This window comes from Accipiter gentilis, chromosome 26, assembly GCF_929443795.1.
Source record: "Accipiter gentilis chromosome 26, bAccGen1.1, whole genome shotgun sequence".
NCBI lineage: Eukaryota > Metazoa > Chordata > Aves > Accipitriformes > Accipitridae > Astur > Astur gentilis.
The window spans coordinates 12,578,491-12,603,163 of NC_064905.1; the positions used below are offsets into that span (position 1 = coordinate 12,578,491).

A 24,673-nucleotide genomic window follows, 5' to 3' on the forward strand; every position below is an offset into this window, starting at 1 on the left:
AGCAAACCGCCCTGCACACCGTGATCCTCCGCTCTGCTGCGGAACGTGCCAGCGCGGAGCCGATCGCCTCCGCGAGTAACGGACCGCTAGTGGCCGTTACGCCACCTTTAAATCTCCCGCCCTCTCTCCTGGGCCCACCCAAATCTCCTCAGACGCTCTCCCTGGCAATAAAAAAGGAAAGGAAAGGAAACAAAAGGCAGAGGAGAGGAGGTCTGTGACACGGGTCTGGAGCCCGTGACACCACGGCACGTGTCACAATGTCTGGGGCTGTCACCAGGGGCCCCAGCGGGCAGGGCTGCCGCAGTGCAGCCTGTGCCACCGGTGAGTGCGCATGCAGAGGGAAGGCTGGGCTGGACGAGGGCCGGGGCAAAGACGCCGGTCCCTTGCAGCCGTCTCACCCGGCAGCGAGGGTCCAGTCGCTCAGGGGAGCACCTTGGGCAGGGCACGGTGCCCCCGCTGCGGACGGGTGCCTCCCAGCTCCCTCCCACCCTCTCCTGCCTTTCCCCAGGTCCCTGCCGATCCCACACCTGCTCCCCCCACTGCCAGCTCCCTCCTGCCCACCCCCACTGAGACCCCTTCCCTTTCTTCTCCTGCAGGCCATGGCTGTCACTGCCTTCCTCATCCCAGCTCTGCTGGGCATTGTCCAGAACATACTGCGGCTGGGGGAAGTCCTGCATGTGGCCACACACAAGCTCATGCAGCAGCTCGCACAGCAGCTGAGCTGGAAGATGAGTCAGCTGCTGCGGGATATGGAGCAGACCCTGGAGCAGATCGGGGTGGTCAGGAAAGTCCTGCTCCTCGCTACCTTCCAACAATGGTGCTTCTGGGCCTCTGCTCTTGGGGCAGGAGTCGTGCTCCTGCTCCTGTGCCTCTGCTGGAGAACCAGAAAAAGGAGCCGTGAGCCAGGAAGCACCTGCAAGCAGGGCAGCCCTGGAGGTGAAGGCGAGGAGGAGGAGGAGGAAGAGGAGGGAGAGGTAGAAGAAGATGACGATGATGATGACGACGACGCTGGTGACACAGGGGATCTCGGCAGATGTGTGGTCGATCACAGCCAGTGGCCAGCGCCGTACATGGCTGACACGTGCAAGCTGGTGGAGGAGCTGGTAGACGAGCTTCTGAGCGCCTGCCGAAGACTCTCGGGGAATAGCTTCAAGCCACGGCTGCAGCCAGCCATTGGGGTGGGCTGTGTCTATGAAGCGTGGACTGCCCGGGAGAACAATGTCCTCTACCGCCTGCTCGTGCCCCTGCAGCCTCCACCCGGGCACGCCTTCTGCTTGGAGCCGGCCACCGCAAAGGAGATGCTGACCAGCGACTCCTGCCTCCGTGTCCAGCTACGGTGCATGTGCATGAGGGAGTGGCTGGTGGAGGACGTACTATGCTTCCTCCACCACAGTGAGGATGAGCTGAAAAGGCAAGACCCCAGCCTCCTCAGCACCCTTTGCGCCAATTCGTACTTAGACGTTCAGAAAACCGCCTCCTGGTTCCAGATGCTGGTGAAAAACGCCTGGGAGCTTATGCCCCAGTCACACCACTGCCAGCTGACAGTGCTGCCTACTGCACGCTCCTGCAAGATCAGGCTGACAAACGGACAGGAAACCCTGTCCATTCAGATGATTTTTGGGGTGCCGCTGGACGACGACGGCAACTCCTTCCTGAGCCTTGAGTAGGCAGAGGCCAGCTCTACCCTCAGCACAGCGTGGCAGGAGAGCTGTGATGTGGCCGAGATGCCGTGCATCAGGCACGGCCAGCACAACGTCTTCCTCCCCAAGATGCTGTGCTCCAAAGTGGTTTTGCTGTCCCGTACTAGTCGTTGTGAAGTGCTGTTAGCTTCCCCTTGGATCCGTCCTGGGTCTGTGAGAGCTGTGCTTGAGCTCCCACCAGAGCTGCTCCAAAACCAGGACTCCGCACCCTCTTTTGTAGCACAATAAAGTTTGAATGGCATAAAAGTTGGAATCACTAGTGCTTTCCGCAGCCGCCAGCGGCCGTTACACCGCCTTTACATCTCCCACCGTTGCTCTCGGCCCCTCCCAAGCCTCGTCAGCCACCCTGACACAGCTGCCGGCTCCCGGCGACTCTCTCTGCGTCCCTGCCTTTTCCCCGGTTCAGCAAACCCCCCTGCACACCGTGATCCTCCGCTCTGCTGCAGAACGTGCCAGCGCGGAGCCGATCGCCTCCGCGAGTAACGGACCGCTAGTGGCCGTTACGCCACCTTTAAATCTCCCGCCCTCTCTCCTGGGCCCACCCAAATCTCCTCAGACGCTCTCCCTGGCAATAAAAAAGGAAAGGAAAGGAAACAAAAGGCAGAGGAGAGGAGGTCTGTGACACGGGTCTGGAGCCCGTGACACCACGGCACGTGTCACAATGTCTGGGGCTGTCACCAGGGGCCCCAGCGGGCAGGGCTGCCGCAGTGCAGCCTGTGCCACCGGTGAGTGCGCATGCAGAGGGAAGGCTGGGCTGGACGAGGGCCGGGGCAAAGACGCCGGTCCCTTGCAGCCGTCTCACCCGGGAGCAAGGGTCCAGTCGCTCAGGGGAGCACCTTGGGCAGGGCACGGTGCCCCCGCTGCGGACGGGTGCCTCCCAGCTCCCTCCCACCCTCTCCTGCCTTTCCCCAGGTCCCTGCCGATCCCACACCTGCTCCCCCCACTGCCAGCTCCCTCCTGCCCACCCCCACTGAGACCCCTTCCCTTTCTTCTCCTGCAGGCCATGGCTGTCACTGCCTTCCTCATCCCAGCTCTGCTGGGCATTGTCCAGAACATACTGCGGCTGGGGGAAGTCCTGCATGTGGCCACACACAAGCTCATGCAGCAGCTCGCACAGCAGCTGAGCTGGAAGATGAGTCAGCTGCTGCGGGATATGGAGCAGACCCTGGAGCAGATCGGGGTGGTCAGGAAAGTCCTGCTCCTCGCTACCTTCCAACAATGGTGCTTCTGGGCCTCTGCTCTTGGGGCAGGAGTCGTGCTCCTGCTCCTGTGCCTCTGCTGGAGAACCAGAAAAAGGAGCCGTGAGCCAGGAAGCACCTGCAAGCAGGGCAGCCCTGGAGGTGAAGGCGAGGAGGAGGAGGAGGAAGAGGAGGGAGAGGTAGAAGAAGATGACGATGATGATGACGACGACGCTGGTGACACAGGGGATCTCGGCAGATGTGTGGTCGATCACAGCCAGTGGCCAGCGCCGTACATGGCTGACACGTGCAAGCTGGTGGAGGAGCTGGTAGACGAGCTTCTGAGCGCCTGCCGAAGACTCTCGGGGAATAGCTTCAAGCCACGGCTGCAGCCAGCCATTGGGGTGGGCTGTGTCTATGAAGCGTGGACTGCCCGGGAGAACAATGTCCTCTACCGCCTGCTCGTGCCCCTGCAGCCTCCACCCGGGCACGCCTTCTGCTTGGAGCCGGCCACCGCAAAGGAGATGCTGACCAGCGACTCCTGCCTCCGTGTCCAGCTACGGTGCATGTGCATGAGGGAGTGGCTGGTGGAGGAAGTACTATGCTTCCTCCACCACAGTGAGGATGAGCTGAAAAGGCAAGACCCCAGCCTCCTCAGCACCCTTTGCGCCAATTCGTACTTAGACGTTCAGAAAACCGCCTCCTGGTTCCAGATGCTGGTGAAAAACGCCTGGGAGCTTATGCCCCAGTCACACCACTGCCAGCTGACAGTGCTGCCTACTGCACGCTCCTGCAAGATCAGGCTGACAAACGGACAGGAAACCCTGTCCATTCAGATGATTTTTGGGGTGCCGCTGGACGACGACGGCAACTCCTTCCTGAGCCTTGAGTAGGCAGAGGCCAGCTCTACCCTCAGCACAGCGTGGCAGGAGAGCTGTGATGTGGCCGAGATGCCGTGCATCAGGCACGGCCAGCACAACGTCTTCCTCCCCAAGATGCTGTGCTCCAAAGTGGTTTTGCTGTCCCGTACTAGTCGTTGTGAAGTGCTGTTAGCTTCCCCTTGGATCCGTCCTGGGTCTGTGAGAGCTGTGCTTGAGCTCCCACCAGAGCTGCTCCAAAACCAGGACTCCGCACCCTCTTTTGTAGCACAATAAAGTTTGAATGGCATAAAAGTTGGAATCACTAGTGCTTTCCGCAGCCGCCAGCGGCCGTTACACCGCCTTTACATCTCCCACCGTTGCTCTCGGCCCCTCCCAAGCCTCGTCAGCCACCCTGACACAGCTGCCGGCTCCCGGCGACTCTCTCTGCGTCCCTGCCTTTTCCCCGGTTCAGCAAACCGCCCTGCACACCGTGATCCTCCGCTCTGCTGCGGAACGTGCCAGCGCGGAGCCGATCGCCTCCGCGAGTAACGGACCGCTAGTGGCCGTTACGCCACCTTTAAATCTCCCGCCCTCTCTCCTGGGCCCACCCAAATCTCCTCAGACGCTCTCCCTGGCAATAAAAAAGGAAAGGAAAGGAAACAAAAGGCAGAGGAGAGGAGGTCTGTGACACGGGTCTGGAGCCCGTGACACCACGGCACGTGTCACAATGTCTGGGGCTGTCACCAGGGGCCCCAGCGGGCAGGGCTGCCGCAGTGCAGCCTGTGCCACCGGTGAGTGCGCATGCAGAGGGAAGGCTGGGCTGGACGAGGGCCGGGGCAAAGACGCCGGTCCCTTGCAGCCGTCTCACCCGGCAGCGAGGGTCCAGTCGCTCAGGGGAGCACCTTGGGCAGGGCACGGTGCCCCCGCTGCGGACGGGTGCCTCCCAGCTCCCTCCCACCCTCTCCTGCCTTTCCCCAGGTCCCTGCCGATCCCACACCTGCTCCCCCCACTGCCAGCTCCCTCCTGCCCACCCCCACTGAGACCCCTTCCCTTTCTTCTCCTGCAGGCCATGGCTGTCACTGCCTTCCTCATCCCAGCTCTGCTGGGCATTGTCCAGAACATACTGCGGCTGGGGGAAGTCCTGCATGTGGCCACACACAAGCTCATGCAGCAGCTCGCACAGCAGCTGAGCTGGAAGATGAGTCAGCTGCTGCGGGATATGGAGCAGACCCTGGAGCAGATCGGGGTGGTCAGGAAAGTCCTGCTCCTCGCTACCTTCCAACAATGGTGCTTCTGGGCCTCTGCTCTTGGGGCAGGAGTCGTGCTCCTGCTCCTGTGCCTCTGCTGGAGAACCAGAAAAAGGAGCCGTGAGCCAGGAAGCACCTGCAAGCAGGGCAGCCCTGGAGGTGAAGGCGAGGAGGAGGAGGAGGAAGAGGAGGGAGAGGTAGAAGAAGATGACGATGATGATGACGACGACGCTGGTGACACAGGGGATCTCGGCAGATGTGTGGTCGATCACAGCCAGTGGCCAGCGCCGTACATGGCTGACACGTGCAAGCTGGTGGAGGAGCTGGTAGACGAGCTTCTGAGCGCCTGCCGAAGACTCTCGGGGAATAGCTTCAAGCCACGGCTGCAGCCAGCCATTGGGGTGGGCTGTGTCTATGAAGCGTGGACTGCCCGGGAGAACAATGTCCTCTACCGCCTGCTCGTGCCCCTGCAGCCTCCACCCGGGCACGCCTTCTGCTTGGAGCCGGCCACCGCAAAGGAGATGCTGACCAGCGACTCCTGCCTCCGTGTCCAGCTACGGTGCATGTGCATGAGGGAGTGGCTGGTGGAGGACGTACTATGCTTCCTCCACCACAGTGAGGATGAGCTGAAAAGGCAAGACCCCAGCCTCCTCAGCACCCTTTGCGCCAATTCGTACTTAGACGTTCAGAAAACCGCCTCCTGGTTCCAGATGCTGGTGAAAAACGCCTGGGAGCTTATGCCCCAGTCACACCACTGCCAGCTGACAGTGCTGCCTACTGCACGCTCCTGCAAGATCAGGCTGACAAACGGACAGGAAACCCTGTCCATTCAGATGATTTTTGGGGTGCCGCTGGACGACGACGGCAACTCCTTCCTGAGCCTTGAGTAGGCAGAGGCCAGCTCTACCCTCAGCACAGCGTGGCAGGAGAGCTGTGATGTGGCCGAGATGCCGTGCATCAGGCACGGCCAGCACAACGTCTTCCTCCCCAAGATGCTGTGCTCCAAAGTGGTTTTGCTGTCCCGTACTAGTCGTTGTGAAGTGCTGTTAGCTTCCCCTTGGATCCGTCCTGGGTCTGTGAGAGCTGTGCTTGAGCTCCCACCAGAGCTGCTCCAAAACCAGGACTCCGCACCCTCTTTTGTAGCACAATAAAGTTTGAATGGCATAAAAGTTGGAATCACTAGTGCTTTCCGCAGCCGCCAGCGGCCGTTACACCGCCTTTACATCTCCCACCGTTGCTCTCGGCCCCTCCCAAGCCTCGTCAGCCACCCTGACACAGCTGCCGGCTCCCGGCGACTCTCTCTGCGTCCCTGCCTTTTCCCCGGTTCAGCAAACCGCCCTGCACACCGTGATCCTCCGCTCTGCTGCAGAACGTGCCAGCGCGGAGCCGATCGCCTCCGCGAGTAACGGACCGCTAGTGGCCGTTACGCCACCTTTAAATCTCCCGCCCTCTCTCCTGGGCCCACCCAAATCTCCTCAGACGCTCTCCCTGGCAATAAAAAAGGAAAGGAAAGGAAACAAAAGGCAGAGGAGAGGAGGTCTGTGACACGGGTCTGGAGCCCGTGACACCACGGCACGTGTCACAATGTCTGGGGCTGTCACCAGGGGCCCCAGCGGGCAGGGCTGCCGCAGTGCAGCCTGTGCCACCGGTGAGTGCGCATGCAGAGGGAAGGCTGGGCTGGACGAGGGCCGGGGCAAAGACGCCGGTCCCTTGCAGCCGTCTCACCCGGGAGCAAGGGTCCAGTCGCTCAGGGGAGCACCTTGGGCAGGGCACGGTGCCCCCGCTGCGGACGGGTGCCTCCCAGCTCCCTCCCACCCTCTCCTGCCTTTCCCCAGGTCCCTGCCGATCCCACACCTGCTCCCCCCACTGCCAGCTCCCTCCTGCCCACCCCCACTGAGACCCCTTCCCTTTCTTCTCCTGCAGGCCATGGCTGTCACTGCCTTCCTCATCCCAGCTCTGCTGGGCATTGTCCAGAACATACTGCGGCTGGGGGAAGTCCTGCATGTGGCCACACACAAGCTCATGCAGCAGCTCGCACAGCAGCTGAGCTGGAAGATGAGTCAGCTGCTGCGGGATATGGAGCAGACCCTGGAGCAGATCGGGGTGGTCAGGAAAGTCCTGCTCCTCGCTACCTTCCAACAATGGTGCTTCTGGGCCTCTGCTCTTGGGGCAGGAGTCGTGCTCCTGCTCCTGTGCCTCTGCTGGAGAACCAGAAAAAGGAGCCGTGAGCCAGGAAGCACCTGCAAGCAGGGCAGCCCTGGAGGTGAAGGCGAGGAGGAGGAGGAGGAAGAGGAGGGAGAGGTAGAAGAAGATGACGATGATGATGACGACGACGCTGGTGACACAGGGGATCTCGGCAGATGTGTGGTCGATCACAGCCAGTGGCCAGCGCCGTACATGGCTGACACGTGCAAGCTGGTGGAGGAGCTGGTAGACGAGCTTCTGAGCGCCTGCCGAAGACTCTCGGGGAATAGCTTCAAGCCACGGCTGCAGCCAGCCATTGGGGTGGGCTGTGTCTATGAAGCGTGGACTGCCCGGGAGAACAATGTCCTCTACCGCCTGCTCGTGCCCCTGCAGCCTCCACCCGGGCACGCCTTCTGCTTGGAGCCGGCCACCGCAAAGGAGATGCTGACCAGCGACTCCTGCCTCCGTGTCCAGCTACGGTGCATGTGCATGAGGGAGTGGCTGGTGGAGGACGTACTATGCTTCCTCCACCACAGTGAGGATGAGCTGAAAAGGCAAGACCCCAGCCTCCTCAGCACCCTTTGCGCCAATTCGTACTTAGACGTTCAGAAAACCGCCTCCTGGTTCCAGATGCTGGTGAAAAACGCCTGGGAGCTTATGCCCCAGTCACACCACTGCCAGCTGACAGTGCTGCCTACTGCACGCTCCTGCAAGATCAGGCTGACAAACGGACAGGAAACCCTGTCCATTCAGATGATTTTTGGGGTGCCGCTGGACGACGACGGCAACTCCTTCCTGAGCCTTGAGTAGGCAGAGGCCAGCTCTACCCTCAGCACAGCGTGGCAGGAGAGCTGTGATGTGGCCGAGATGCCGTGCATCAGGCACGGCCAGCACAACGTCTTCCTCCCCAAGATGCTGTGCTCCAAAGTGGTTTTGCTGTCCCGTACTAGTCGTTGTGAAGTGCTGTTAGCTTCCCCTTGGATCCGTCCTGGGTCTGTGAGAGCTGTGCTTGAGCTCCCACCAGAGCTGCTCCAAAACCAGGACTCCGCACCCTCTTTTGTAGCACAATAAAGTTTGAATGGCATAAAAGTTGGAATCACTAGTGCTTTCCGCAGCCGCCAGCGGCCGTTACACCGCCTTTACATCTCCCACCGTTGCTCTCGGCCCCTCCCAAGCCTCGTCAGCCACCCTGACACAGCTGCCGGCTCCCGGCGACTCTCTCTGCGTCCCTGCCTTTTCCCCGGTTCAGCAAACCCCCCTGCACACCGTGATCCTCCGCTCTGCTGCGGAACGTGCCAGCGCGGAGCCGATCGCCTCCGCGAGTAACGGACCGCTAGTGGCCGTTACGCCACCTTTAAATCTCCCGCCCTCTCTCCTGGGCCCACCCAAATCTCCTCAGACGCTCTCCCTGGCAATAAAAAAGGAAAGGAAAGGAAACAAAAGGCAGAGGAGAGGAGGTCTGTGACACGGGTCTGGAGCCCGTGACACCACGGCACGTGTCACAATGTCTGGGGCTGTCACCAGGGGCCCCAGCGGGCAGGGCTGCCGCAGTGCAGCCTGTGCCACCGGTGAGTGCGCATGCAGAGGGAAGGCTGGGCTGGACGAGGGCCGGGGCAAAGACGCCGGTCCCTTGCAGCCGTCTCACCCGGCAGCGAGGGTCCAGTCGCTCAGGGGAGCACCTTGGGCAGGGCACGGTGCCCCCGCTGCGGACGGGTGCCTCCCAGCTCCCTCCCACCCTCTCCTGCCTTTCCCCAGGTCCCTGCCGATCCCACACCTGCTCCCCCCACTGCCAGCTCCCTCCTGCCCAACCCCACTGAGACCCCTTACCTTTCTTCTCCTGCAGGCCATGGCTGTCACTGTCTTCCTCATCCCAGCTCTGCTGGGCATTGTCCAGAACATACTGCGGCTGGGGGAAGTCCTGCATGTGGCCACACACAAGCTCATGCAGCAGCTCGCACAGCAGCTGAGCTGGAAGATGAGTCAGCTGCTGCGGGATACGGAGCAGACCCTGGAGCAGATCGGGGTGGTCAGGAAAGTCCTGCTCCTCGCTACCTTCCAACAATGGTGCTTCTGGGCCTCTGCTCTTGGGGCAGGAGTCGTGCTCCTGCTCCTGTGCCTCTGCTGGAGAACCAGAAAAAGGAGCCGTGAGCCAGGAAGCACCTGCAAGCAGGGCAGCCCTGGAGGTGAAGGCGAGGAGGAGGAGGAGGAAGAGGAGGGAGAGGTAGAAGAAGATGACGATGATGATGACGACGACGCTGGTGACACAGGGGATCTCGGCAGATGTGTGGTCGATCACAGCCAGTGGCCAGCGCCGTACATGGCTGACACGTGCAAGCTGGTGGAGGAGCTGGTAGACGAGCTTCTGAGCGCCTGCCGAAGACTCTCGGGGAATAGCTTCAAGCCACGGCTGCAGCCAGCCATTGGGGTGGGCTGTGTCTATGAAGCGTGGACTGCCCGGGAGAACAATGTCCTCTACCGCCTGCTCGTGCCCCTGCAGCCTCCACCCGGGCACGCCTTCTGCTTGGAGCCGGCCACCGCAAAGGAGATGCTGACCAGCGACTCCTGCCTCCGTGTCCAGCTACGGTGCATGTGCATGAGGGAGTGGCTGGTGGAGGACGTACTATGCTTCCTCCACCACAGTGAGGATGAGCTGAAAAGGCAAGACCCCAGCCTCCTCAGCACCCTTTGCGCCAATTCGTACTTAGACGTTCAGAAAACCGCCTCCTGGTTCCAGATGCTGGTGAAAAACGCCTGGGAGCTTATGCCCCAGTCACACCACTGCCAGCTGACAGTGCTGCCTACTGCACGCTCCTGCAAGATCAGGCTGACAAACGGACAGGAAACCCTGTCCATTCAGATGATTTTTGGGGTGCCGCTGGACGACGACGGCAACTCCTTCCTGAGCCTTGAGTAGGCAGAGGCCAGCTCTACCCTCAGCACAGCGTGGCAGGAGAGCTGTGATGTGGCCGAGATGCCGTGCATCAGGCACGGCCAGCACAACGTCTTCCTCCCCAAGATGCTGTGCTCCAAAGTGGTTTTGCTGTCCCGTACTAGTCGTTGTGAAGTGCTGTTAGCTTCCCCTTGGATCCGTCCTGGGTCTGTGAGAGCTGTGCTTGAGCTCCCACCAGAGCTGCTCCAAAACCAGGACTCCGCACCCTCTTTTGTAGCACAATAAAGTTTGAATGGCATAAAAGTTGGAATCACTAGTGCTTTCCGCAGCCGCCAGCGGCCGTTACACCGCCTTTACATCTCCCACCGTTGCTCTCGGCCCCTCCCAAGCCTCGTCAGCCACCCTGACACAGCTGCCGGCTCCCGGCGACTCTCTCTGCGTCCCTGCCTTTTCCCCGGTTCAGCAAACCCCCCTGCACACCGTGATCCTCCGCTCTGCTGCGGAACGTGCCAGCGCGGAGCCGATCGCCTCCGCGAGTAACGGACCGCTAGTGGCCGTTACGCCACCTTTAAATCTCCCGCCCTCTCTCCTGGGCCCACCCAAATCTCCTCAGACGCTCTCCCTGGCAATAAAAAAGGAAAGGAAAGGAAACAAAAGGCAGAGGAGAGGAGGTCTGTGACACGGGTCTGGAGCCCGTGACACCACGGCACGTGTCACAATGTCTGGGGCTGTCACCAGGGGCCCCAGCGGGCAGGGCTGCCGCAGTGCAGCCTGTGCCACCGGTGAGTGCGCATGCAGAGGGAAGGCTGGGCTGGACGAGGGCCGGGGCAAAGACGCCGGTCCCTTGCAGCCGTCTCACCCGGCAGCGAGGGTCCAGTCGCTCAGGGGAGCACCTTGGGCAGGGCACGGTGCCCCCGCTGCGGACGGGTGCCTCCCAGCTCCCTCCCACCCTCTCCTGCCTTTCCCCAGGTCCCTGCCGATCCCACACCTGCTCCCCCCACTGCCAGCTCCCTCCTGCCCAACCCCACTGAGACCCCTTACCTTTCTTCTCCTGCAGGCCATGGCTGTCACTGTCTTCCTCATCCCAGCTCTGCTGGGCATTGTCCAGAACATACTGCGGCTGGGGGAAGTCCTGCATGTGGCCACACACAAGCTCATGCAGCAGCTCGCACAGCAGCTGAGCTGGAAGATGAGTCAGCTGCTGCGGGATACGGAGCAGACCCTGGAGCAGATCGGGGTGGTCAGGAAAGTCCTGCTCCTCGCTACCTTCCAACAATGGTGCTTCTGGGCCTCTGCTCTTGGGGCAGGAGTCGTGCTCCTGCTCCTGTGCCTCTGCTGGAGAACCAGAAAAAGGAGCCGTGAGCCAGGAAGCACCTGCAAGCAGGGCAGCCCTGGAGGTGAAGGCGAGGAGGAGGAGGAGGAAGAGGAGGGAGAGGTAGAAGAAGATGACGATGATGATGACGACGACGCTGGTGACACAGGGGATCTCGGCAGATGTGTGGTCGATCACAGCCAGTGGCCAGCGCCGTACATGGCTGACACGTGCAAGCTGGTGGAGGAGCTGGTAGACGAGCTTCTGAGCGCCTGCCGAAGACTCTCGGGGAATAGCTTCAAGCCACGGCTGCAGCCAGCCATTGGGGTGGGCTGTGTCTATGAAGCGTGGACTGCCCGGGAGAACAATGTCCTCTACCGCCTGCTCGTGCCCCTGCAGCCTCCACCCGGGCACGCCTTCTGCTTGGAGCCGGCCACCGCAAAGGAGATGCTGACCAGCGACTCCTGCCTCCGTGTCCAGCTACGGTGCATGTGCATGAGGGAGTGGCTGGTGGAGGACGTACTATGCTTCCTCCACCACAGTGAGGATGAGCTGAAAAGGCAAGACCCCAGCCTCCTCAGCACCCTTTGCGCCAATTCGTACTTAGACGTTCAGAAAACCGCCTCCTGGTTCCAGATGCTGGTGAAAAACGCCTGGGAGCTTATGCCCCAGTCACACCACTGCCAGCTGACAGTGCTGCCTACTGCACGCTCCTGCAAGATCAGGCTGACAAACGGACAGGAAACCCTGTCCATTCAGATGATTTTTGGGGTGCCGCTGGACGACGACGGCAACTCCTTCCTGAGCCTTGAGTAGGCAGAGGCCAGCTCTACCCTCAGCACAGCGTGGCAGGAGAGCTGTGATGTGGCCGAGATGCCGTGCATCAGGCACGGCCAGCACAACGTCTTCCTCCCCAAGATGCTGTGCTCCAAAGTGGTTTTGCTGTCCCGTACTAGTCGTTGTGAAGTGCTGTTAGCTTCCCCTTGGATCCGTCCTGGGTCTGTGAGAGCTGTGCTTGAGCTCCCACCAGAGCTGCTCCAAAACCAGGACTCCGCACCCTCTTTTGTAGCACAATAAAGTTTGAATGGCATAAAAGTTGGAATCACTAGTGCTTTCCGCAGCCGCCAGCGGCCGTTACACCGCCTTTACATCTCCCACCGTTGCTCTCGGCCCCTCCCAAGCCTCGTCAGCCACCCTGACACAGCTGCCGGCTCCCGGCGACTCTCTCTGCGTCCCTGCCTTTTCCCCGGTTCAGCAAACCGCCCTGCACACCGTGATCCTCCGCTCTGCTGCGGAACGTGCCAGCGCGGAGCCGATCGCCTCCGCGAGTAACGGACCGCTAGTGGCCGTTACGCCACCTTTAAATCTCCCGCCCTCTCTCCTGGGCCCACCCAAATCTCCTCAGACGCTCTCCCTGGCAATAAAAAAGGAAAGGAAAGGAAAGGAAGAAAAAGGCAGAGGAGAGGAGGTCAGTGACACGGGTCTGGAGCCCGTGACACCACGGCACGTGTCACAATGTCTGGGGCTGTCACCAGGGGCCCCAGCGGGCAGGGCTGCCGCAGTGCAGCCCGTGCCACCGGTGAGTGCGCATGCAGAGGGAAGGCTGGGCTGGACGAGGGCCGGGGCAAAGACGCCGGTCCCTTGCAGCCGTCTCACCCGGGAGCGAGGGTCCAGTCGCTCAGGGGAGCACCTTGGGCAGGGCACGGTGCCCCCGCTGCGGACGGGTGCCTCCCAGCTCCCTCCCACCCTCTCCTGCCTTTCCCCAGGTCCCTGCCGATCCCACACCTGCTCCCCCCACTGCCAGCTCCCTCCTGCCCACCCCCACTGAGACCCCTTCCCTTTCTTCTCCTGCAGGCCATGGCTGTCACTGCCTTCCTCATCCCAGCTCTGCTGGGCATTGTCCAGAACATACTGCGGCTGGGGGAAGTCCTGCATGTGGCCACACACAAGCTCATGCAGCAGCTCGCACAGCAGCTGAGCTGGAAGATGAGTCAGCTGCTGCGGGATATGGAGCAGACCCTGGAGCAGATCGGGGTGGTCAGGAAAGTCCTGCTCCTCGCTACCTTCCAACAATGGTGCTTCTGGGCCTCTGCTCTTGGGGCAGGAGTCGTGCTCCTGCTCCTGTGCCTCTGCTGGAGAACCAGAAAAAGGAGCCGTGAGCCAGGAAGCACCTGCAAGCAGGGCAGCCCTGGAGGTGAAGGCGAGGAGGAGGAGGAGGAAGAGGAGGGAGAGGTAGAAGAAGATGACGATGATGATGACGACGACGCTGGTGACACAGGGGATCTCGGCAGATGTGTGGTCGATCACAGCCAGTGGCCAGCGCCGTACATGGCTGACACGTGCAAGCTGGTGGAGGAGCTGGTAGACGAGCTTCTGAGCGCCTGCCGAAGACTCTCGGGGAATAGCTTCAAGCCACGGCTGCAGCCAGCCATTGGGGTGGGCTGTGTCTATGAAGCGTGGACTGCCCGGGAGAACAATGTCCTCTACCGCCTGCTCGTGCCCCTGCAGCCTCCACCCGGGCACGCCTTCTGCTTGGAGCCGGCCACCGCAAAGGAGATGCTGACCAGCGACTCCTGCCTCCGTGTCCAGCTACGGTGCATGTGCATGAGGGAGTGGCTGGTGGAGGACGTACTATGCTTCCTCCACCACAGTGAGGATGAGCTGAAAAGGCAAGACCCCAGCCTCCTCAGCACCCTTTGCGCCAATTCGTACTTAGACGTTCAGAAAACCGCCTCCTGGTTCCAGATGCTGGTGAAAAACGCCTGGGAGCTTATGCCCCAGTCACACCACTGCCAGCTGACAGTGCTGCCTACTGCACGCTCCTGCAAGATCAGGCTGACAAACGGACAGGAAACCCTGTCCATTCAGATGATTTTTGGGGTGCCGCTGGACGACGACGGCAACTCCTTCCTGAGCCTTGAGTAGGCAGAGGCCAGCTCTACCCTCAGCACAGCGTGGCAGGAGAGCTGTGATGTGGCCGAGATGCCGTGCATCAGGCACGGCCAGCACAACGTCTTCCTCCCCAAGATGCTGTGCTCCAAAGTGGTTTTGCTGTCCCGTACTAGTCGTTGTGAAGTGCTGTTAGCTTCCCCTTGGATCCGTCCTGGGTTTGTGAGAGCTGTGCTTGAGCTCCCACCAGAGCTGCTCCAAAACCAGGACTCCGCACCCTCTTTTGTAGCACAATAAAGTTTGAATGGCATAAAAGTTGGAATCACTAGTGCTTTCCGCAGCCGCCAGCGGCCGTTACACCGCCTTTACATCTCCCACCGTTGCTCTCGGCCCCTCCCAAGCCTCGTCAGCCACCCTGACACAGCTGCCGGCTCCCGGCGACTCTCTCTGCGTCCCTGCCTTTTCCCCGGTTCAGCAAACCCCCCTGCACACCGTGATCCTCCGCTCTGCTGCGGAACGTGCCAGCGCGGAGCCGATCGCCTCCGCGAGTAACGGACCGCTAGTGGCCGTTACGCCACCTTTAAATCTCCCGCCCTCTCTCCTGGGCCCACCCAAATCTCCTCAGACGCTCTCCCTGGCAATAAAAAAGGAAAGGAAAGGAAACAAAAGGCAGAGGAGAGGAGGTCTGTGACACGGGTCTGGAGCCCGTGACACCACGGCACGTGTCACAATGTCTGGGGCTGTCACCAGGGGCCCCAGCGGGCAGGGCTGCCGCAGTGCAGCCTGTGCCACCGGTGAGTGCGCATGCAGAGGGAAGGCTGGGCTGGACGAGGGCCGGGGCAAAGACGCCGGTCCCTTGCAGCCGTCTCACCCGGCAGCGAGGGTCCAGTCGCTCAGGGGAGCACCTTGGGCAGGGCACGGTGCCCCCGCTGCGGACGGGTGCCTCCCAGCTCCCTCCCACCCTCTCCTGCCTTTCCCCAGGTCCCTGCCGATCCCACACCTGCTCCCCCCACTGCCAGCTCCCTCCTGCCCAACCCCACTGAGACCCCTTACCTTTCTTCTCCTGCAGGCCATGGCTGTCACTGTCTTCCTCATCCCAGCTCTGCTGGGCATTGTCCAGAACATACTGCGGCTGGGGGAAGTCCTGCATGTGGCCACACACAAGCTCATGCAGCAGCTCGCACAGCAGCTGAGCTGGAAGATGAGTCAGCTGCTGCGGGATACGGAGCAGACCCTGGAGCAGATCGGGGTGGTCAGGAAAGTCCTGCTCCTCGCTACCTTCCAACAATGGTGCTTCTGGGCCTCTGCTCTTGGGGCAGGAGTCATGCTCCTGCTCCTGTGCCTCTGCTGGAGAACCAGAAAAAGGAGCCGTGAGCCAGGAAGCACCTGCAAGCAGGGCAGCCCTGGAGGTGAAGGCGAGGAGGAGGAGGAGGAAGAGGAGGGAGAGGTAGAAGAAGATGACGATGATGATGACGACGACGCTGGTGACACAGGGGATCTCGGCAGATGTGTGGTCGATCACAGCCAGTGGCCAGCGCCGTACATGGCTGACACGTGCAAGCTGGTGGAGGAGCTGGTAGACGAGCTTCTGAGCGCCTGCCGAAGACTCTCGGGGAATAGCTTCAAGCCACGGCTGCAGCCAGCCATTGGGGTGGGCTGTGTCTATGAAGCGTGGACTGCCCGGGAGAACAATGTCCTCTACCGCCTGCTCGTGCCCCTGCAGCCTCCACCCGGGCACGCCTTCTGCTTGGAGCCGGCCACCGCAAAGGAGATGCTGACCAGCGACTCCTGCCTCCGTGTCCAGCTACGGTGCATGTGCATGAGGGAGTGGCTGGTGGAGGACGTACTATGCTTCCTCCACCACAGTGAGGATGAGCTGAAAAGGCAAGACCCCAGCCTCCTCAGCACCCTTTGCGCCAATTCGTACTTAGACGTTCAGAAAACCGCCTCCTGGTTCCAGATGCTGGTGAAAAACGCCTGGGAGCTTATGCCCCAGTCACACCACTGCCAGCTGACAGTGCTGCCTACTGCACGCTCCTGCAAGATCAGGCTGACAAACGGACAGGAAACCCTGTCCATTCAGATGATTTTTGGGGTGCCGCTGGACGACGACGGCAACTCCTTCCTGAGCCTTGAGTAGGCAGAGGCCAGCTCTACCCTCAGCACAGCGTGGCAGGAGAGCTGTGATGTGGCCGAGATGCCGTGCATCAGGCACGGCCAGCACAACGTCTTCCTCCCCAAGATGCTGTGCTCCAAAGTGGTTTTGCTGTCCCGTACTAGTCGTTGTGAAGTGCTGTTAGCTTCCCCTTGGATCCGTCCTGGGTTTGTGAGAGCTGTGCTTGAGCTCCCACCAGAGCTGCTCCAAAACCAGGACTCCGCACCCTCTTTTGTAGCACAATAAAGTTTGAATGGCATAAAAGTTGGAATCACTAGTGCTTTCCGCAGCCGCCAGCGGCCGTTACACCGCCTTTACATCTCCCACCGTTGCTCTCGGCCCCTCCCAAGCCTCGTCAGCCACCCTGACACAGCTGCCGGCTCCCGGCGACTCTCTCTGCGTCCCTGCCTTTTCCCCGGTTCAGCAAACCCCCCTGCACACCGTGATCCTCCGCTCTGCTGCGGAACGTGCCAGCGCGGAGCCGATCGCCTCCGCGAGTAACGGACCGCTAGTGGCCGTTACGCCACCTTTAAATCTCCCGCCCTCTCTCCTGGGCCCACCCAAATCTCCTCAGACGCTCTCCCTGGCAATAAAAAAGGAAAGGAAAGGAAACAAAAGGCAGAGGAGAGGAGGTCTGTGACACGGGTCTGGAGCCCGTGACACCACGGCACGTGTCACAATGTCTGGGGCTGTCACCAGGGGCCCCAGCGGGCAGGGCTGCCGCAGTGCAGCCCGTGCCACCGGTGAGTGCGCATGCAGAGGGAAGGCTGGGCTGGACGAGGGCCGGGGCAAAGACGCCGGTCCCTTGCAGCCGTCTCACCCGGGAGCGAGGGTCCAGTCGCTCAGGGGAGCACCTTGGGCAGGGCACGGTGCCCCCGCTGCGGACGGGTGCCTCCCAGCTCCCTCCCACCCTCTCCTGCCTTTCCCCAGGTCCCTGCCGATCCCACACCTGCTCCCCCCACTGCCAGCTCCCTCCTGCCCACCCCCACTGAGACCCCTTCCCTTTCTTCTCCTGCAGGCCATGGCTGTCACTGCCTTCCTCATCCCAGCTCTGCTGGGCATTGTCCAGAACATACTGCGGCTGGGGGAAGTCCTGCATGTGGCCACACACAAGCTCATGCAGCAGCTCGCACAGCAGCTGAGCTGGAAGATGAGTCAGCTGCTGCGGGATATGGAGCAGACCCTGGAGCAGATCGGGGTGGTCAGGAAAGTCCTGCTCCTCGCTACCTTCCAACAATGGTGCTTCTGGGCCTCTGCTCTTGGGGCAGGAGTCGTGCTCCTGCTCCTGTGCCTCTGCTGGAGAACCAGAAAAAGGAGCCGTGAGCCAGGAAGCACCTGCAAGCAGGGCAGCCCTGGAGGTGAAGGCGAGGAGGAGGAGGAGGAGGAAGAGGAGGGAGAGGTAGAAGAAGATGACGATGATGATGACGACGACGCTGGTGACACAGGGGATCTCGGCAGATGTGTGGTCGATCACAGCCAGTGGCCAGCGCCGTACATGGCTGACACGTGCAAGCTGGTGGAGGAGCTGGTAGACGAGCTTCTGAGCGCCTGCCGAAGACTCTCGGGGAATAGCTTCAAGCCACGGCTGCAGCCAGCCGTTGGGGTGGGCTGTGTCTATGAAGCGTGGACTGCCCGGGAGAACAATGTCCTCTACCGCCTGCTCGTGCCCCTGCAGCCTCCACCCGGGCACGCCTTCTGCTTGGAGCCGGCCACCGCAAAGGAGATGCTGACCAGCGACTCCTGCCTCCGTGTCCAGCTACGGTGCATGTGCATGAGGGAGTGGCTGGTGGAGGACGTACTATGCTTCCTCCACCACAGTGAGGATGAGCTGAAAAGGCAAGACCCCAGCCTCCTCAGCACCCTTTGCGCCAATTCGTACTTAGACGTTCAGAAAACCGCCTCCTGGTTCCAGATGCTGGTGAAAAACGCCTGGGAGCTTATGCCCCAGTCACACCACTGCCAGCTGACAGTGCTGCCTACTGCACGCTCCTGCAAGATCAGGCTGACAAACGGACAGGAAACCCTGTCCATTCAGATGATTTTTGGGGTGCCGCTGGACGACGACGGCAACTCCTTCCTGAGCCTTGAGTAGGCAGAGGCCAGCTCTACCCTCAGCACAGCGTGGCAGGAGAGCTGTGATGTGGCCGAGATGCCGTGCATCAGGCACGGCCAGCACAACGTCTTCCTCCCCAAGATGCTGTGCTCCAAAGTGGTTTTGCTGTCCCGTACTAGTCGTTGTGAAGTGCTGTTAGCTTCCCCTTGGATCCGTCCTGGGTTTGTGAGAGCTGTGCTTGAGCTCCCACCAGAGCTGCTCCAAAACCAGGACTCCGCACCCTCTTTTGTAGCACAATAAAGTTTGAATGGCATAAAAGTTGGAATCACTAGTGCTTTCCGCAGCCGCCAGCGGCCGTTACACCGCCTTTACATCTCCCACCGTTGCTCTCGGCCCCTCCCAAGCCTCGTCAGCCACCCTGACACAGCTGCCGGCTCCCGGCGACTCTCTCTGCCTCCCTGCCTTTTCCCCGGCTCAGCAAACCCCCCTGCACACCGTGATCCTCCGCTCTGCTGCGGAACGTGCCAGCGCGGAGCCGATCGCCTCCGCGAGTAACGGACCGCTAGTGGCCGTTACGCCACCTTTAAATCTCCCGCCCTTTCTCCTGGGCCCGCCCAAATCTCCTCAGACGCGCTCTCTGGCAACGCGAGGGTATTACCGGCTCTCTAGCCCCCTCAGTCTCACAGCGGTAGCGTTCCCGCCCTTATCTTCTCTCTCCTAACAGTTCGTCTTCCGGATAAAGAGCTTAATTGCAGTCGGTGGAAGACCCGAAAAAAACAAAAAGCACCTGTTAGTGTGGAAATCAACTCCACGATTGATCCCAGGTAACTGACGGATAACAATGACAAGTGTGACCGGTTTTTTCTTCTCTTTGACACTGTCAGCACACAAGTAGCGGGAACTGAACGGTGTTCAGCTTGGCTTTGGCAGTGCAGGTATGGCTCTGTTATCACCCATGGAGATCTAAGAAGGGAAAGACACAAGGTTGGTGTTGAGAGCAAGTGCCATACCAAGGGAAACACAAGAGAAAGAAAAAGGACAGGATGAAGGGGAAAGAAAAGAGGGAAGAAAGGAAATAGGAGAAGAGAAGGGGGCAGAAGAGAGGGGAAGAAAAAAGGGAACAAAAATGGCAGAAAAAAAGGCAGAGGAGAGGAGGTCTGTGACACGGGTCTGGAGCCCGTGACACCACGGCACGTGTCACAATGTCTCGGGCTGTCACCAGGGGCCCCAGCGGGCAGGGCTGCCGCAGTGCAGCCTGTGCCACCGGTGAGTGCGCATGCAGAGGGAAGGCTGGGCTGGACGAGGGCCGGGGCAAAGACGCCGGTCCCTTGCAGCCGTCTCACCCGGGAGCGAGGGTCCAGTCGCTCAGGGGAGCACCTTGGGCAGGGCACGGTGCCCCCGCTGCGGACGGGTGCCTCCCAGCTCCCTCCCACCCTCTCCTGCCTTTCCCCAGGTCCCTGCCGATCCCACACCTGCTCCCCCCACTGCCAGCTCCCTCCTGCCCACCCCCACTGAGACCCCTTCCCTTTCTTCTCCTGCAGGCCATGGCTGTCACTGTCTTCCTCATCCCAGCTCTGCTGGGCATTGTCCAGAACATACTGCGGCTGGGGGAAGTCCTGCATGTGGCCACACACAAGCTCATGCAGCAGCTCGCACAGCAGCTGAGCTGGAAGATGAGTCAGCTGCTGTGGGATACGGAGCAGACCCTGGAGCAGATCGGGGTGGTCAGGAAAGTCCTGCTCCTCGCTACCTTCCAACAATGGTGCTTCTGGGCCTCTGCTCTTGGGGCAGGAGTCATGCTCCTGCTCCTGTGCCTCTGCTGGAGAACCAGAAAAAGGAGCCGTGAGCCAGGAAGCACCTGCAAGCAGGGCAGCCCTGGAGGTGAAGGCGAGGAGGAGGAGGAGGAGGAAGAGGAGGGAGAGGTAGAAGAAGATGACGATGATGATGATGACGCTGGTGACACAGGGGATCTCGGCAGATGTGTGGTCGATCACAGCCAGTGGCCAGCGCCGTACATGGCTGACACGTGCAAGCTGGTGGAGGAGCTGGTAGACGAGCTTCTGAGCGCCTGCCGAAGACTCTCGGGGAATAGCTTCAAGCCACGGCTGCAGCCAGCCATTGGGGTGGGCTGTGTCTATGAAGCGTGGACTGCCCGGGAGAACAATGTCCTCTACCGCCTGCTCGTGCCCCTGCAGCCTCCACCCGGGCACGCCTTCTGCTTGGAGCCGGCCACCGCAAAGGAGATGCTGACCAGCGACTCCTGCCTCCGTGTCCAGCTACGGTGCATGTGCATGAGGGAGTGGCTGGTGGAGGACGTACTATGCTTCCTCCACCACAGTGAGGATGAGCTGAAAAGGCAAGACCCCAGCCTCCTCAGCACCCTTTGCGCCAATTCGTACTTAGACGTTCAGAAAACCGCCTCCTGGTTCCAGATGCTGGTGAAAAACGCCTGGGAGCTTATGCCCCAGTCACACCACTGCCAGCTGACAGTGCTGCCTACTGCACGCTCCTGCAAGATCAGGCTGACAAACGGACAGGAAACCCTGTCCATTCAGATGATTTTTGGGGTGCCGCTGGACGACGACGGCAACTCCTTCCTGAGCCTTGAGTAGGACACCCTGTCTATTTCTGTGTTTAAATCCCTTTTTTTTTCCTGTGTTATGCCTTACTGACTTTCATACGGCACACCACCTTCCTGGAAAATAAACTGTTGCTATGATAATACCTGTGTGTTACCATCCTGTCTTTTTTAGCTGAAAGTGACAAGAGACAAAGACCACAGACTTCTAGCCACTCTTTAGACAGATTAATATTTATGGAGTTTTTCATCTTTCACCTTCCCACACTATATCACTTCCTTCTTTCACTTGTATTTTTTTGCAGCAAGGAACCCTCCCTTTTTTCTGTGTTCTTCCTGGCCTAGGAAGGATATGCCCAGTTAGGGATATCAGTTGTGGTCTTTTTATGGGGTGATATCCTGGCTTCCTAGGGTCCTCAGCAGCTAGTCTAGCTTCATAACAGCCTGTACAGAGCAGGGAGGAATGTCAGAGAGATATCAGGAAAGCAGAACTCACCTCCCAACCACTTGCTCTTTGACCATACCTGATCAGCCTTTTTTATGATAATAATGCTAAGAATCTAAATAAAGAAAACAAATTAATAGTGGGGTGAATTTTGTCATTCATTAGCATATCCATTTTTAGCTGAGAATCCTACGTTTTGCTGCAGGGTTACTAACACACACAGCTCCATTTCACCTATAAAGCTTTCCCTCTATGTATCTGTTCAGCATCTCAATGAGACATTCTAGCTTTGAGGATCATCATTAAATGCCACCAATGAAGAAACAGGAAGAGAAGCTGTAAGACCAAGCCAACAATGCCTTAAAACCAAATACAGTTTGATTTCATGAGGTTAGATCCAGATTTTATTTTTGCCCTTGAAGAAGTGATTTCTCTTCCTTTGCCTCCCCAGAGCATGTTTCCTGCAGCTGTGTGTTTACAGTCGCTGAGACGATGCTGCAGTTATGTCAGAACCAGGACAATTGCATAATCTATCAAATTGAATGTAAACTGTCTCTCAGCGACAGCTGCCCAGTAATAATAAGGTTTCCCTCAGAAGCCAGGAGAATAATCCAACCTTTATTACCAATGGCAATAAGGAAAAGCATGGCTCAGCTCTGCAACTTTGGGTCACAAACTAGGAGGAAAAATTTCAAGCATTTCCCAAAAATAAAAATTCCTTGCTAATAGCAGTGCAGAGAGTGCAGTTCTGGTGATCCATCCACATTGGTTTTTTTCACTTATAAAATAACTTTAATGCTCAATAGAGATTGAACTGTGTGAACTATGTTAAAAATTTCTGAAGTGCAGTGGAAGACAGGAATCCAGACTGAAAAACAATTGTTCTTTTAAGTGGGATCTTCAGCAGAATGTTGACTTTTAAGGCCCACAATCTTATGACTTTCAAGATTCAATTTCCTCCAGCATGTATTTGTGTGAGAGTGATATATTTGAAAAGGAAGGCTACATTAAAACTAGTGCTACCTCTGTGCACCTCAGTTTTAGGACAAAAAATGAGATTATACAGACAACGGTTCAATCCAGTGGATTTGCAAAGAATATTGGCCTGATCTGAAAAGCACTGAATTCTTAGTTTCTCCCACTGCAGCTTCACCTAGTCATTTGGTTGTGGAAATAGAACTGGGAGTCACTGCTAGAGCCTTAGCATTCCTTAGAAAATGGATAGATTATTTAACTGCTGCAAATATAAAGTTGTGGCACCTGGTTTTGTAAATCTTGATGCAAATTTGCACATACAAGCAGTATTTGCCCTACACGCACGCTCAAGTTTCAGTGGCTAAGCGAATCGCTGCGCGTGGGCTCAGTCACGGGAGTCATTTATGTGCAAGCTATTAACCCACAGCTACAGTGATCTGATCTAAGTTTATCCATCTTTTATTGCTGAACTAAGTCAAACTACCTCCCATTCACCACAGGCTTTGAGCATGCAGGCGGGTGGTAATTCGTTAGACAGCTCTACCCTGACTGGCTGTGAAGGCCCGTAGATATCTTACTGTGTCTCCACTGCAGCTGGGGTGAGGAACACAGTTCTCACGCAGGTATCCCTGAATGGTTTCTTAGTGCAGGCTGCTCTCGATGCATTGACCCCCTTTGGCAGTGCAGGTGATTGCTCTCATGTTGAGGTGCATTTGTGCAATGAAACCTGTAATCATTAGAGATCACAAGCCTTTTATTTTGTGGAAGTATTTTAACCAAGACTTTTGCACTGAAATCAATTGTTTGAGCACTTCACGTTGCCTTGCATTCCCTTGCCACTGGCAAGGATGAAATTCCCTGTTTGACAATCTTGCGCTTGCGTGCATTGCCCCTGTCCCTGCGATGGTGACTTGAGCTAGGAATGCTGACCCCCCTGGGCAGTGCCCTTCCAAGTGAGCACCCCTCTGCACCAAGTCCAATACTGGCCTCAAGCTGCCCTCAGAGTACCTCAGACTTTAAAGAGTTAGGCACCTTTTTTAGCACAGTAGCCATGACCAGGGCTTCGGACTGCTCAGCACCAGTCATTCACACCAGGAACAACTGTTCAGAGGAATATTCAGCATAGCCAGATGAGGCAGAAGAACAGCGAAAAAAACCCAACACGCAACAGTGGCAGAGAAAGGTGAAATGACTTGCCCAAGGTCAAGCGGCAGATCAATAGCAGAGCTCAAAACAGAGCTCACATTTTCTGTTAATTCACAGCACGAGTACTCAGTCTCTTGATTTCTTCATGTACCTGTGTTCACAAGACAGACTGTTATCTTTAGCAAAATAAGCATACAGGTGGTTAATTAAAAAGCTGATACCCTTCACCTTACATTTTAGCATTTCGGTACTCTATCATCTTTATTATTGTGAGGTTAATTTAAAAGTTTAAGTAAAGATTCTGAAGAAAAAAAGCACAATATTTGAACAAGATCAGAAGATAATTTTAAAAGTGTCTATTTACTCAACTATTCGTCTGACCTTCAATGTTTCTTGAGATCTTTAGAAACACAGTCTTCTTTTTATATGTCTGTATTAAAGACAGAGATGTCCTTGAATCCAGCACACATGCAGGTATTTAATAGCAGACTGCAGATAAATCTGTTCTCCAGACCTGTCTTGATATTTATTAAAATGTTAGCTCAGTTATAATATCATTCAAAATTTGAAATTAAATCATTACAACTGTGTGATCACCTTAATTAGGAACAACATCTTCAGTGCTGTCACTTGAAGATTACCAGTATTCAAAAAGAAAACTTTTTAACTAAAGTAGACCATAAAAATTTCAAGGTATGAAGGTCTTAGTGGAACTGAGAAATACACATACCTACATGCATTGCATACACCAACATCTGGGGGTTTCTCGGAAGACCCTTGATTTTGGCTTCCCCAAACATGTTGCAGTTGGTACACCTCTTTGCCATCTTAGTTCGATTCTTGTCAGATTTACAAACACTGGTCACTAATCTGTTTGAAGCCCTTTGCAGTCTGGACTTCTCTGTCACCCTTTATATCAGACATGATTGTGCTACCTACTGTTTCCCCTCTACCACTGTCACGAGAGCCCATCTCACGCCTCTGCACTCATGCATCTGATGCTCTGCCTCTGTTTCTTTCATTCCTAAGTCTGGGGCCCTCCAGGGCTCTGCCACCTCCAA

The 24,673-nt window shown here is 58.1% G+C and overlaps 10 protein-coding genes across 10 annotated transcripts; all 10 read left to right on the forward strand.

The window, feature by feature from the left end:
* The first annotated feature begins 599 nt into the window (after nucleotides 1–599).
* Nucleotides 600–1,667, forward strand: LOC126051091 (inositol 1,4,5-trisphosphate receptor-interacting protein-like 1). Its single transcript, XM_049829820.1, has one exon. It carries the CDS (start codon nucleotides 600–602, stop codon nucleotides 1,665–1,667), a length of 1,068 nt encoding a protein of 355 aa, XP_049685777.1.
* Nucleotides 1,668–2,703: 1,036 nt separating this feature from the next.
* LOC126051087 (inositol 1,4,5-trisphosphate receptor-interacting protein-like 1) lies at nucleotides 2,704–3,771 on the forward strand. Its single transcript, XM_049829816.1, has one exon. It carries the CDS (start codon nucleotides 2,704–2,706, stop codon nucleotides 3,769–3,771), a length of 1,068 nt encoding a protein of 355 aa, XP_049685773.1.
* Nucleotides 3,772–4,807: 1,036 nt separating this feature from the next.
* On the forward strand, nucleotides 4,808–5,875 carry LOC126051090 (inositol 1,4,5-trisphosphate receptor-interacting protein-like 1). Its single transcript, XM_049829819.1, has one exon. The coding sequence runs from the start codon at nucleotides 4,808–4,810 to the stop codon at nucleotides 5,873–5,875; it is 1,068 nt and encodes a 355-aa protein (XP_049685776.1).
* A 1,036-nt stretch (nucleotides 5,876–6,911) lies between these two features.
* Nucleotides 6,912–7,979, forward strand: LOC126051089 (inositol 1,4,5-trisphosphate receptor-interacting protein-like 1). The gene has a single exon (XM_049829818.1). It carries the CDS (start codon nucleotides 6,912–6,914, stop codon nucleotides 7,977–7,979), a length of 1,068 nt encoding a protein of 355 aa, XP_049685775.1.
* Nucleotides 7,980–9,015: 1,036 nt separating this feature from the next.
* Nucleotides 9,016–10,083, forward strand: LOC126051163 (inositol 1,4,5-trisphosphate receptor-interacting protein-like 1). The gene has a single exon (XM_049830014.1). It carries the CDS (start codon nucleotides 9,016–9,018, stop codon nucleotides 10,081–10,083), a length of 1,068 nt encoding a protein of 355 aa, XP_049685971.1.
* A 1,036-nt stretch (nucleotides 10,084–11,119) lies between these two features.
* LOC126051162 (inositol 1,4,5-trisphosphate receptor-interacting protein-like 1) lies at nucleotides 11,120–12,187 on the forward strand. Its single transcript, XM_049830012.1, has one exon. The coding sequence runs from the start codon at nucleotides 11,120–11,122 to the stop codon at nucleotides 12,185–12,187; it is 1,068 nt and encodes a 355-aa protein (XP_049685969.1).
* Nucleotides 12,188–13,228: 1,041 nt separating this feature from the next.
* LOC126051088 (inositol 1,4,5-trisphosphate receptor-interacting protein-like 1) lies at nucleotides 13,229–14,296 on the forward strand. The gene has a single exon (XM_049829817.1). It carries the CDS (start codon nucleotides 13,229–13,231, stop codon nucleotides 14,294–14,296), a length of 1,068 nt encoding a protein of 355 aa, XP_049685774.1.
* A 1,036-nt stretch (nucleotides 14,297–15,332) lies between these two features.
* On the forward strand, nucleotides 15,333–16,400 carry LOC126051161 (inositol 1,4,5-trisphosphate receptor-interacting protein-like 1). Its single transcript, XM_049830011.1, has one exon. The coding sequence runs from the start codon at nucleotides 15,333–15,335 to the stop codon at nucleotides 16,398–16,400; it is 1,068 nt and encodes a 355-aa protein (XP_049685968.1).
* Nucleotides 16,401–17,436: 1,036 nt separating this feature from the next.
* Nucleotides 17,437–18,507, forward strand: LOC126051130 (inositol 1,4,5-trisphosphate receptor-interacting protein-like 1). The gene has a single exon (XM_049829918.1). It carries the CDS (start codon nucleotides 17,437–17,439, stop codon nucleotides 18,505–18,507), a length of 1,071 nt encoding a protein of 356 aa, XP_049685875.1.
* A 1,505-nt stretch (nucleotides 18,508–20,012) lies between these two features.
* LOC126051160 (inositol 1,4,5-trisphosphate receptor-interacting protein-like 1) lies at nucleotides 20,013–21,080 on the forward strand. The gene has a single exon (XM_049830010.1). It carries the CDS (start codon nucleotides 20,013–20,015, stop codon nucleotides 21,078–21,080), a length of 1,068 nt encoding a protein of 355 aa, XP_049685967.1.
* The last annotated feature ends 3,593 nt before the right edge of the window (nucleotides 21,081–24,673 follow it).

What these genes read in the sequence shown, in the direction of transcription:
- LOC126051161 (XM_049830011.1), top strand. Translation starts at nt 15,333, where the DNA reads ATGGCTGTCACTGTCTTCCTCATCCCAGCTCTGCTGGGCATTGTCCAG.
- LOC126051089 (XM_049829818.1), top strand. Translation starts at nt 6,912, where the DNA reads ATGGCTGTCACTGCCTTCCTCATCCCAGCTCTGCTGGGCATTGTCCAG.
- LOC126051091 (XM_049829820.1), top strand. Translation starts at nt 600, where the DNA reads ATGGCTGTCACTGCCTTCCTCATCCCAGCTCTGCTGGGCATTGTCCAG.
- LOC126051090 (XM_049829819.1), top strand. Translation starts at nt 4,808, where the DNA reads ATGGCTGTCACTGCCTTCCTCATCCCAGCTCTGCTGGGCATTGTCCAG.
- LOC126051087 (XM_049829816.1), top strand. Translation starts at nt 2,704, where the DNA reads ATGGCTGTCACTGCCTTCCTCATCCCAGCTCTGCTGGGCATTGTCCAG.
- LOC126051162 (XM_049830012.1), top strand. Translation starts at nt 11,120, where the DNA reads ATGGCTGTCACTGTCTTCCTCATCCCAGCTCTGCTGGGCATTGTCCAG.
- LOC126051163 (XM_049830014.1), top strand. Translation starts at nt 9,016, where the DNA reads ATGGCTGTCACTGTCTTCCTCATCCCAGCTCTGCTGGGCATTGTCCAG.
- LOC126051088 (XM_049829817.1), top strand. Translation starts at nt 13,229, where the DNA reads ATGGCTGTCACTGCCTTCCTCATCCCAGCTCTGCTGGGCATTGTCCAG.
- LOC126051160 (XM_049830010.1), top strand. Translation starts at nt 20,013, where the DNA reads ATGGCTGTCACTGTCTTCCTCATCCCAGCTCTGCTGGGCATTGTCCAG.
- LOC126051130 (XM_049829918.1), top strand. Translation starts at nt 17,437, where the DNA reads ATGGCTGTCACTGCCTTCCTCATCCCAGCTCTGCTGGGCATTGTCCAG.